Source organism: Rutilus rutilus (assembly GCF_951802725.1).
Source record: "Rutilus rutilus genome assembly, chromosome: 1".
NCBI lineage: Eukaryota > Metazoa > Chordata > Actinopteri > Cypriniformes > Leuciscidae > Rutilus > Rutilus rutilus.
Window position 1 is genome coordinate 9,644,918 of NC_140209.1, and position 13,327 is coordinate 9,658,244.

Here is a 13,327-nt window from a genome sequence, read left to right on the forward strand (position 1 = left end):
GACAAGACAGAGGTACTACTTATCGGTTCAAAAAAATGCCCACAAAACCTCTTACAATACAACTTTAACATAGTAGGGTGTACTTTATCCTCTACTGTAAAAGACCTGGGTGTTATATTAGATTGTAACCTGTCTTTTGAAAATCCTATTTCATATGTTACAAAAACAGCCTTTTTCCACCTCAGAAACATTGCTAAGCTACGTAATATGCTATCTGTTTCTGATGCAGAAAAGTTAGTTCATGCGTTCATGACCTCGAGATTAGATTACTGTAATGCTTTATTAGCTGGTTATCCTGCATCCTAAATAAAAAAGCTACAGTTAGTCCAAAATGCCGCTGCTAGAGTTCTTACTAGATCAAGAAAATTTGACCATATAACACCAATTTTATCATCACTGCATTGGTTACCTATAAAGTTCCGTATTAATTACAAGGTACTGCTACTGACTTATAAAGCCCTAAACGGCTTAGCTCCAGTCTATTTAACGGATCTTCTATCGCCCTATAATCCATCACGCTCTTTAAGATCACTAAATTCGAGGCTTTTGGTCATACCTAGGATATCCAGAACCACCAAAGGAGGGAGATCATTTTCACATTTAGCTCCAAAACTCTGGAATAGCCTTCCTGATACTGTTCGTTGCTCAGACTCGCTCTCCCAGTTTAAAACTAGATTAAAGACGCATCTCTTCAGCCAGGCATTTATATAATACTTTTAATCTTACAGTTAAATCCGGTCTCTACCTCATAAACGCCAGAGGAGAACTGGCCCCCGACTGAGCCTGGGTTCTCCCAATGTTTTTTTTTTCTCCATTAGGTCACCTGATGGAGTTTTTCGGTTCCTTGCCACTGTTGCCTTTGGCTTGCTCAGTTGGGGATACTTAATTTAATTAATCAATCAACAATACTATTGATCAGCATTATCAAACATGGATGTTTTACTCTAGAAAAAAAACTCCTCGCCTTGTTAAACATGTGAAAACCTTTTAGAATTTAATAAATAAATGTCTTGAATCAGGAACTGTACCTGATAATTTAAAACACGATTATTTAGCTAAGCCAAAATTGTGGAATATTCTGCCGGTTTGTTGTCACGTTTTGGGTTTGTTCCCTGTTTGTCATGTGATCCTGCCATGTGTCTGATCATTGTTCACAGGTGTCATTAGTCTGTGTATTTAAGCCCTCATGTTTGCCATCTGTCTTTGTCAAGTATTGTTTCTTACCACTTTCAAATAATGTGCATAAATGTGAATCTCTGAACATTCTTAAGTCATGCATAGATCCTGGCCATTTTGCGTTCAGATTTGGGATATGGAAGATTTTAGTCAACTACCTTTTTTATTTGATATAATATTACTAATCTGGAATTAAAAACCCCAATAGTAACTGGGCTGCACATTTACATTATGGACCCCCTTTCTGTTCACATAATCCCCTTCATTGAGGCCTTGATGGTCTAGCCTATAGTCTATGGTACCAATCACGTTAGTGAAGCCTGAGTGACATATACTGTAATCGGCATGGTTAGAAATTGATAGAAAAGTGTAAAAAAGGAATAAATGTTTTAAGATGCTTGTCAGGTGCTGATTGGGGGGCAAGTTGCAGTGATCAGGTCAAATATAGACTATGGAAGTATGGTATACAGTTCTGCTAATACAACTTAACTTAAAAAAAATACAAGTAATACAAAATCAGGCCTTGCGAATTTGTTGTGGAGCCTCTCCGGTAGTCTCACTACAAGTTGAATAGGTTGGTTTCACGTGACGTCACGCTGCTGCATCGCGAGAGTGAAATAGCTGAGGATCTGCCGTCTGATAAAATGCCAATGCATTAGTTTAAATGTAGTGACGCACATTTGTGAATTTGTCAAATAGATGGGTAGTTGTGCACACATTAATAATTAGCACCATGCCTATTCATTTGTAGTTGTTTGTGTGTGGGTTGTGAAATGCTTAAAAACCTCGAAAAGAAAGTCTCAAAATCCAAATTAATCAAATGAGATCGACTCAGAAAAGACGTCAAAGAAAGCACGCGTGCCACCTGATCAGGGCTTGACATTAACACCCGCCAAATGCGGGTGGCTTTTGCTCGTGGAGGGTAACATAGTCACTCCAACTAGCCACTTTGGCTGGTTGAATAATTGTAGTCTTTTCAAAACGCATCTGAAATAAGTGTGACACTACGACACTACAACTCCCATAGGGCTGTCAGTGAATATTCTAAATTCGAATATATATTCTAATAGTTTTAAAAAAACAGAATTTCGAAGGTGAAAATGAATATTCGAATGTGGAAAAACGCACGCGGTAGCAGAGGCGCGGCTGTCTGCTTTGCGAGTGGGCGCGCTGCCGGAGGGTGTCAGGGACAGGTAACAGGAAGAAGTGTTAACGTTAAACAGAAACATTACCAAAGTGTAGGCTACTGTACTGACTGAATAGATATTGAACGAATAAGGTAGGTTAGATACAGTAGTTTCATGCACTGCAGGCTTCCACTGGTTTGATTATTTACTGTTTCATGTCAAGGAAAAGTTCCATGTTTACCACAGCACAGCTCGCTCGGAGCGTTCAATGTCGGTTTTATATAGGCTACTGTAAAACTTAAATTATTGTAAATAATATTTGTTTCAATCACTGAATGAAGCCTGCTCTATAAGAGTCGCGACCTGCACAAAACTCTTGATCAGCACTCAACATTTGCTTATTGTTGTTGTTCATTTAAACCGTTATGCGCAGAGAGCGTGACGCCTCATTCGCGCCGCAAGACCTCCAGACGCGCATAAACGCGTCTTTAGAGAGTGAGAGAGTGAGTGAGTGCTGTGGTCTTGGCCATTAGTTGAATTACTTGGTTTTTGTGTAGGTAATACGTTGTCAAATATGTTTAAACTTAAATAAACTACCTATACAAGTAGGTATGTCTCTTTGTATTAATTTGTCCTGTTATTGACAAAATGCGCAACCAGATGTTTGAATATAGGCTGTGTTTTTTTTTTTTTTGACGTTTGAATATTCAAACGTCATTTTTGAGCTATTTTGACAGCCCTAATGAGTATTACATGCACACAGTGTTGCCTTGCACTTGCGCGCTTGTGACCGACAACACAGAAATGAAGAGACAGTTAGCTGCATGCCCTGCTGGAGTTACGTCGTATGCCGGTGTGGAGCTATGTGGCGACATATAATACATAATAATACATGGTTTTATTTTAAAAAAAGGAGCCTTACACACAACCTTATCAGAGCTAATGATAATGACCTGTATTGATATATATTTATGTAGTCTTGATTTGGGTGTGTAGCCTACAGTGGTTTTACATTTAAAGGGGTTGTAAATCTAGTTCAAGTAAATTTTAGCACGCCATAGTCAACTTTTATCAGGTAATTTCACAAAAACAAAAATGTGGCTAGTAAAAATGCTGTGTGGCTAGTAAATTTGGAAAACCAATAGCCACATTGGCTAGTGAGCAAAAAAGTTAATGTCAAGCCCTGCACCTGATCCACACATGCACATCTTCTGTGTTGCATGTGCAAATTATGATACACTAATACAAAGGAAAACATTTGTATTCACAAAAATGTCTCTATTTGTACAAATTGCTTCACATTCATTCAATTTTGAATTTTGCACACACAAGTTGAAAGGCATGGATAAAACATTTCTGCAACATGTATCAAGTTAATTTATAAGTGTGCTTGCACGTGTTAATCATTTTGATACTATAATCATCCCATATTTATCAAATTCAGGAACGGGTTGGAAATGAGAGGACAAGATATGGAAATAGGAATAAAGATGTCATTATTACAAGGTTAAGAATTGGTCACACTGCATTAAATTATAGTCTTTATAAAATAGGGAAGCATGATGCAGGAAACTGTGATAATTGTGAGGATTTAGAAACAGTGCAGCATATTCTTTTAGAAAGTGCTGCATATGAAAGGGAGAGACAACAGTTAAGTCAAGAGTTACGATGGATGGGAGTTGATACAATTTCAATAAAAGTATTGTTAGGAAATGGGTCAAGACAATCAAGAATTCATGAATTAATAATTAATATTTTTTTTCTTCCAAAGCCAAGTATACTCCACACTCCAGATCAGTAGGTGGCTGAAATGCACCATTTATGTTGGTCTGCCAATCCGCCATTAAACACCAGAAGAAGAAAAAGAAAAGTTTCAGCGTCGAGTCTTCTGAGGTGAGGAGAGCAGTTCACGGTATTTCTCATATTTACACAACCATCACACACACTTTATACAGTTTGATTAAGCAACAGACTCATTTCTGTATTGTTTTCATCGATCACAGCGATACTTGTGCGTCTTTTCTGGCGTCTTCCTTCTGAAATAAACATTTAGTGCAGCAGCAGCGAGCATGAGGAGAATATGTTGAGTTCATTCAGACCTGAGCGAGTTTGTGTTCGTTTGTGTGATTGACTCGATGTTTGGAGTGAGAACTGTTACTGAATGTCAAGAGTTAAGAGGTAAAGTTTGAGATCTGTGAGGGGAATTGATGTGAATTGATCTCTTACTTTACGTTGAGCCTATAATGAGCCACGTGAGACATTAAATCAACTCTTAAATGTTAATATTATAAATGAATAGCGCTTTACTCTTTGAACAATATTGCTTTGTGGTGCTCTTTATTTTTAAACGTTTTATGATCAGTTTCAGCGCACACAAAATGTATATTTTAATATTTTAACAATTTATGTACTTCATGATTGTCATAAAATGTAACTATTCAAATGTACATCTTATGCTTCTGTAATTATTTATCTGTAGAGCAGTTTTACAGGCTTTTATCATGTATCCTGACTCAAATAATGTGTTTCTAACAGCAAACACTCAGAATAAAGTGAGATGATCTGCTGATGATCCTGAATGGCTTGTTGAATGAGTGTTGATAGTCTGAGGCTCATCAATATTAACAGATCTGCTGAAAACACTCTTTATTTCATGACAATAGTTCCTGTTTTCACCTCATTTATTAGATCTCCTGTAAATTGTCATCAGTGAAGCTCCTCCCACTGCAATTCTCCAATAAATGCTGTAAATTCCCATCAGCTACAAGTGAAGACGAGCATCAGAGCATCAGGAAGAGCTGAAATCTGCAAAGACTGAGTTTATTAAAGAGGACAGTGGGAACATGAGTGATCCAGAACCCTGCAGAATGAAACACACTGAAGATCCTGAAGAACAAAGAGGTTGGTGTTTATTCTTCATTCATTCATGAGGCTGAAGAACATTCATGTTAGAAACATTCAAGCACTTCATCACATTTAGATTTAAACAGTTACACTATTTATTTATTGTTTATTTAACAGGGACAAATGCATTGAACATTGATTTATAAAGAATACAAAGTAGATGCCATGCATACAGGTTTATAGTCATGACTAATTTGCAAACCCTGTCCCTGGTTAGGCTTGTAAAATTAAAACAGAAATGACAGAGTATTGAATTTAAAAGATTATAACTATTAAAATAGGCTACATACAATAAATACATCCTATACATGCAATAAGATATGGGCTTAAATGGATGTAGAAATCTAGACACATTTAACAATACAACAACACGAAACTTTATGTTTGTATGCGTTGTGTTGTATCCTGTACAGTCAGTGTTCACACAATTGTTTCAGTTTCAGCCATTGCTTTAAATGTGCATTAAAAACCTTGAGCTCTGTTAATGTTTTCCACAATTTGCCTCTTACTGAAAATGATGTCTGACCAAATGTTGTTCTACGTTTTGCGGCTGTACAGTTTCCACTTATTGTGCCTCTAGTTCTTATTCCGCTCTTTTGTTTCACTACTAGTTGACAGAATATTTCTGGTGCAAGGTTGTTCACACACTTAAAAAGTAGGTTTAGAAATGAATAATTTACAAAATTGTCAAAACTCTAAACATTATGCTTCCTTAGAATGAGGCAATGGTGCCATCTTACAGGTTTCTGGTCCATTACTTTTAATGCCTGTTTATATAATGACCTAACGGGTGTAATTGTTGTTTGATTGGCCTGACTCCAAACAGTAATGCAATATGGTGGATGAGTAAATATCAGAGAATGCATAAACTGCCTTAATGAGTATCTATAGTCTTATTAATCGGAAGCAGTTTAAATTTGTCTTCTTGACAGTTCTGCACAGTCTCTTTACATGTCTATCAAACTTAAGATGAGAATCTAAAGCAACCCATAGAAATTTTACTTCATGTACCTCATCTATCTCCTTCTCAGCAATCTTTATTCTAAAATTTTCATTGACCTTTCCTTTTTATTGAAAAGCACATAGAGACTTTCTTATTCTGTCTTTATAGATATACAGTGCAATGCATAAGTGAATACACCCATGCTAAAATTGACTAAAGAGAGGAATAAAAAAACTTAATTGAACTTAATGCCTTAATTTAAAAAATTAGGGAAAATCCAACCTTTTAGGACACCAATTTTCTTTGTGAATGAATAATGTATCGTAAATAAATAAATGTTCTTCCTTAAAATACATGGTGCATAAGTGTGTACACCCCTATGTTAAATTCCCATAGAGGCAGGCAGATTTTTATTTTTAAGTGTTTTTTTTTATAAATTTTTAGGATACTATGCATCCTGATAAAGTTCCCTTGGCCTCTGGAATTAAAATAGCCCCACATCATCACATAGCCTTCACCATACCTAGAGATTGGCATGGTTTTATTTCAGTTAGCCTAATAGCTAGTTTTATTTGCATTGAGAGATGATCTTATGGAAAGTACTCCATGCCAATCTCTAGGTATGGTGAAGGCTATGTGATGATGTGGGGCTATTTTAATTCCAAAGGCCAAGGGAACTTTATCAGGATGCATAGTATCCTGGATCCATGAAGTAACTGGCCTTTAAAAATAAAAATCTGCCTGCCTCTATGGGAATTTAACATAGGGGTGTCCAAACTTTTGCACCCTGTATTTTAAGGAAGAACATTTATTTATTTACGATACATTATTCATTCACAAAGAAAATTGGTGTCCTTAAAGGTTGGATTTTTCCTAATTTTTTAAATTAAGGCATTAAGGTCAGTTTCCAAAAGATGATTTTTTTATTCCTCTTTTTAGTCAACTTTAGTATGGGTGTCTAAACTTATGCATAGCACTGTATGTGTATTTTGGTGCCTTAGGTTTTTTATGAGTGTTGTCTATTCTGGGATACTCAGTTGTAATGCAGTATGTTAGCATAAATTTCGCTAGCATTATGCTAATACCTAGTATAGTGTTACACTACTAGTGTGTTTATGTGTGGACTCACCTGACATTGTATAGTTATTAGCTAATGTGTGTTATCTGGTATATTATTTGGTTATATAAGCAGCTAAAGTTACTTGAAGGGAAAGTTGTACTAATCAGGCTACCATTTACTAGCTTTACTTATTGCATCATACTATATACTCACGAAGACAGATAATCATCTGCTGGCTGTCAATAAATCAATTGAAGAGCATTAGAGTATTCGATTGCATTCTTACCGATGCACCAGTGGTCACCTATACTCACCTAGCTACAGTCCTAGCTATCAAGTCACCATTACAGACATAAGTGGTTGTTTCATGTAAAAGCGCTTTGAGTAGGCCTACCTAGAAAAGCGCTATATAAATGTAAATGTAATTAATTATTTCACCAGTGTTTGATTAAAATGATTTAAAAATCGAAATGTTATTAAGCTGCAATTTTAATAGATATATAATATTAAACTAATTTTAAATGCATAGAAATGCTTTATTAAAGGAAAAGATACTGCTAAATGTTTTACATTGAGCCTATGATAAGCCATGTGAGACATTAAATCAATACTAATAAATATGAATAGTGTTTTACTCTTGGAACAATAGTGCTTTGTGGTGATCTTTATCTGATCATTTTCAGTTTCTGCGCATATAAAATGTTATTATTTTAATTGAGAAAACCACTTTTATGATCCCAGACTAAGGTTAGCCTACAATTTAAATTTCTGGATTGTTTTGAAATAAAGTTTTTAAGAGTAATATAAAGTGATGTGTTTATTTCAAAGTGAATTCATTTTTTCAGATTACATGATTTGTCAGTGTATTTTACAGTTCTTTAAAGTAGGTAATGCAGAATAGGTGTTCATATTTCACTCTCTTAGTGTTCATGTTGTAACTCTGTGTCGGTGTTGCGAGAGGCAACACTCTTGAAAGTGTCGAACTAATACTTAGAGGGTTGTTCCCATATTTACACTTTTAAAGTGTTGAAATTATGTACATTGGTGTTGATTTCCGGATTTCAAATTTACTGTGTAGTGATTAATGTAGTTATTATAAGATCAAACTATATATTTAGATTGATTTGGACATTATGCTGCTGTAATCTGTAGTGGTTGAGGAAGATGAGTGTCATTGTTTTGTGTTATTGATGTTTTATCCATGTTATAGTTTAAGAAATAAGAGTATTGTCTTTCAGTGGAGCAGTTTTACAGGCTTTTATCATGTATCCTGACTCAAGTAATGTGTTTCTAACAGCAAACACTCAGAATAAAGTGAGATGATCTGCTGATGATCCTGAATGGCTTGTTGAATGAGTGTTGATAGTCTGAGGCTCATCAATATTAACAGATCTGCTGAAAACACTCTTTATTTCATGACAATAGTTCCTGTTTTCACCTCATTTATTATGCTGATGTCTTCAGATCTCCTGTAAATTGACACTTAAAGCTCATTTCATTGGTGTCAGCAGACTGAGGGGATTTGCTGGCTATTATATGTACATTTATTTCTGTGTTTATGATGTTTAACTGTTTTTCTAACCATTATTCATATTTGGAAGAATTTAAATTAGTTATATTCTTTTATTTATTTCTAGATACCTGTATTTTAATGAAGAAACAGAATAATGTTAGGATTAGCAATACAAATAATGAATGGGTTGTTATTTCTCACAGGGTTATTCACTTGAGCTTGTGTTTCTGGTGTCCCACTTTCACATGCGTATGAATGGAAGTCAGTGCAAGGAAAAGTCTAGTGTGAACGGCCATTAATAATTCAAAACGTTTTTAGTAAAATAAATATCAGTCTCAAAGTTGGTGTCAAAATATGGCAACAATGGGATTTGTCCCTGGATTCAGATTCGATAATGTTTTAAAAATAATTGGAAGAAAAATATCCCTCGTTCAAGGAAATTTTCAAGTGTCAGTTAGTATAAAAACAAACTCAGTAACTGATATATTTTTGATTTTGGGCAGATCAGTGAAGCTCCTCCCACACCAATTGCATCATCAACGAAGCTCCTCCCACATCAGTCACATGGTCAGTGAAGCTCCTCCCACATCAGTCACATGGTCAGTGAAGCTCCTCACACATCAATTCTCCAATAAATGCTGTAAATTCCCATCAGCTACAAGTGAAGACGAGCATCAGAGCATCAGGAAGAGCTGAAATCTGCCAAGACTTGAGTTTATTAAAGAGGACAGTGAGAACATGAGTGATCCAGAACCCTGCAGAATGAAACACACTGAAGATCCTGAAGAACAAAGAGGTTGGTGTTTATTCTTCATTCATTCATGATGCTGAGGAACATTCATGTTAGAAACATTCAAGCACTTCATCACATTTAGATAAACAGTTCAACTATGAAACGGTACAGAATGTTTTGGGTTTTCTTCAACAAATGGTCAGTAAAGGGAGGTTTGAGAAATTTTTATATTGATTATCAACATACTATTTTAACTGATAAATAATCAATTTATAAAAAGGCAGCAAATTATCATAATATTTAAAACAGTTGTCTACTTTCTACTATTACTTTAGGGCTCACTTTCATGTCCTTTCAATTTGTATTTCTTTCAGTGTATTATTTTGATGTACTGAATATTATTTAATACATTTTTCTTTCATGTCAGACCTGATGGAAGAGAGCGAGGAGAGTGAAGAACTGAGTGAAGTGAAGGAGGAGAGTGAAGAACTGAGTGAAGTGAAGGAGGAGAGTGAAGAACTGAGTGAAGTGGAGGAGGAACATCATGTCAAACCTGGAGAAAAACCTCTGAGTTGCTCAAAGACTAAAAAGACATTTTTAAAGAAAAGAAGAGACAAGAAATCTTTCACCTGCACTCAGTGTGGAAAGAGTTTCACAAGCAAATATGGTCTTGATGTTCACATGAGAGTTCACACTGGAGATAAACCGTTTAAGTGTGATAAATGTGGGAAAGATTTCAGTCGATCATCATCCCTTAATCTTCACATGATGATCCACACCGGAGAGAAGCCGTTCTCATGTGATCAGTGCGGCAAAACATTTATCTGTGTATCAGAGCTGAAGAAACACTTGACAGTTCATACGAAGGAGAAGCCACATTCATGTTCTGTGTGTGGAAAGAGTTTTTCACTGCTGCTATATTTACATAGACATGAGAAAATTCACACTGGTGTGAGAGAGTACATGTGCTTTGAGTGTGAGAAGACTTTTACTGAAGCGAACAGTTTAAAACTGCACCAGAGGATCCACACTGGAGAAAAACCTTACAAGTGTTCACACTGTGACAAGAGATTCAGTCGATCAGCATATCTGAGGTCACATGAGAGGATCCACACTGGAGGGAAACCGTACTCGTGTGATCAGTGTGGACAGAGTTTTGCTCTTAAAAGTACACTGAAGCTACACATGAGAGTTCACACTGGAGAGAAACAGTTTAAGTGTGATAAATGTGGGAAAGATTTCAGTCGATCTTCAAACCTTAAAGGACACATGAGGATCCACACTGGAGAGAAGCCGTTCTCATGTGATCAATGTGGCAAAACATTTGTCTTTGCATCAAACCTGAAGACACACCTGACAGTTCATACGAAGGAGAAGCCGCATTCATGTTCTGTGTGTGGAAAGAGTTTTTCACGGCGGCAATATTTACATACACATGAGAAAACTCACACTGGTGTGAGAGAGTACATGTGCTTTGAGTGTGAGAAGACTTTTACTACAGCGGACTGTTTAAAACTGCACCAGAGAATTCACACTGGAGAAAAACCTTACATGTGTTCACACTGTGACAAGAGATTCAGTCACTCATCACATCTGAAATCACATGAGAGGATCCACACTGGAGAAAAACCTTACAAGTGTTCACACTGTGACAAGAGATTCAGTCACTCATCAAATCTGAAATCACATGAGAGGATCCACACTGGAGAAAAACCTTACAAGTGTTCACACTGTGACAAGAGATTCAGTCACTCATCACATCTGAAATCACATGAGAGGATCCACACTAGTGTGACGACTGAGTGCGAATCAAACACAAATGAAGCTTCCAGGTGTTTTGTTCAAACATAACTCCACACAGGACTCAACATTCCAGAACTTCACGAGTTCACACTTACAAATGATCAGAGAATAAATAGTTATGCGTATTTGGCGTGCTGTCCGGGGGGAGGGCTCCGAGCTCGGAAATTGGGCCCGAACCCAGAGTACTCCCCCCGTATCTCTTGGTTAGGAAGATAACCAATTAAGTGTGAGGAGATGGGGTGGTGGAGGGATGCTGAAAACTGTCAAGGATAATGGGTGAGTCGACTGTGAGTATTTATAGGCCTTTAATCATGCTGATTGAGTGGACCTGTTGATTACTGATTGCTGACAGCTGGTTGGAATGACTTGATTGTTTGATCATTAGAACGTGTTCCTCCCGAACTTTGTTAATAAAACATCATTTAAATCACCAATTCAGAGCCATAAAATCAGGCGCCAGCCAGTCTACGCTAACCAACGAAAACCCCCAGCTAAGAACTTTATGGCCATGCAGGCTTCAAAGAGATGAGCCCAACTAAAGGAAGAACGTGTCAATGTTAGATTGGTTCCAAAGACTGATTGGTTCAGAGATGGCTAAAGCTCTGTGCTCGATCAAGATAACAGCAGAGAAGCTGCTGGACTCCACACAGACACAAAACAGACCCCAGTCTCCTTAAGGAGACCTATGAATGACCCAGTGTTGAAATCACTTCAAACCAAAGAGACTGAGACTTTGACTCTGGGATCAAATTATCCCAGAACAATTGACGATGGACTTATAATCAAACATCATGCAACTACATAATTCTGTTGTTTTTACAATATGTGGGCATGTCTAATATGCTTAGATCCCATATAATTCATGTAATTGTTGTAACTATTAGATGCTTGAATGAAAGTGTGTCGTGCTTCCTATCGGTACGATCGTATGTTCTTAATTCAAAAGATGGCTTGAGTGAAATCTGTGTGAAATGTTCTGTATTCTTATACTAGTAATAATGTCTAAACTGTGGCCTCTTTCCTCTCTGCTAGAGCTTAGAGAGTAAGGAGAGCACAGATAAGCTTGATTTATGATAAGAGATGAAGAGAACGCCACCTCCTAAATTAAGCCAGTGTCTTAATTGGTCAGTTCTCTTAGGATGCTGGACAAACATGTGAGTTTAAAAATCTTAGACCTGAACAAAGTTTGCGCGCTCTCTCGGTGAAAGAATTTTCAACAAGGTTGAAAAGGTGCGCGAAGGGAGAAGAGAACAGAAAGACAGTAACCATGTAGAAGCGCAGAGACAAAGAACCCAAATCAAGATCAGAAGAACGGGTTCAACAACTTCATTCAAGCCATCTAACTACTCTCATCTCAATTTCCTTTCTTTTCTTAGTTTCTTATTTTCCATTGTGAGTCTCAGTTCTAAGTTAAGTTTTGTGACAAGATTTCGGCCCACGTTTCTTCTGCAAAGCCAGCTTCAACAAAGACTATCATTCATTCGCCAGCACACCACGTGATTGGCCGCCCCAGACATCTGTTCAAGCACGAGGACATCAACCAACGAACGCCGACAAAAGGGAATCCCTACGCAACACAAGCAAGTAACCTCCAGACCAAAAGCTGAACTGGTGTATTGTATTGATTTAATAACCCGCCTAAGAAGGGTTAAATTAATGATTGATGGTTCGTTCAGGTTATGTCTTATAAGTGCATAGAATCTTGGGATTTCATCATCTCACTCTTAAACTCACTCTTTCCTCACTCTCTTCCTTTCTGCAACTTGTGTGTGTGCGCGTGTGTTTGTGTTAGATATTAGTTTTAGTCTGTGTTAGAATAATCAATAAAGTATTGTATTTTTAAAGAGAAGTGTTACTTGTGTTATGTGCTTACATAATTAATGTCTTAAACTGCTGATCTAAGTTACCTTGTTAACTATAGTGTGTCACTATAGTTTGGATATTTATATCCGTTGAAGAATTACAGCCAGTTCAAATGAACCGCGAACGAGTCATTTGCTCGGTTGTAATAAGTGATTCTTTCGAATTCCCTATAAATTAATTAATAATCCCTTTGAGCTAAATTGAC

General features: G+C 36.8%; 1 protein-coding gene across 5 annotated transcripts in view; it reads left to right on the forward strand.

The window, feature by feature from the left end:
* The window catches only part of LOC311288182 (uncharacterized protein), a 30,832-nt gene extending 17,756 nt beyond the window's left edge, over nt 1-13,076 (forward strand). For 2 of the 5 annotated variants that reach the window (XM_084405447.1, XM_084405446.1), the window contains 2 exons: nt 9,227-9,519; nt 9,884-13,076. In XM_084405447.1, coding sequence (XP_084261573.1) covers nt 9,462-9,519; nt 9,884-11,307 — 1,482 coding nt within the window. In that variant the 5' untranslated portion in view covers nt 9,227-9,461 and the 3' untranslated portion in view covers nt 11,308-13,076. Of the gene's footprint in view, nt 1-4,148; nt 4,216-4,991; nt 5,205-9,226; nt 9,520-9,883 lie in introns of those variants that run through there. The other 3 variants (XM_084405450.1, XM_084405448.1, XM_084405449.1) reach the window with 3 other exon arrangements.
* Nucleotides 13,077-13,327: the final 251 nt, after the last annotated feature.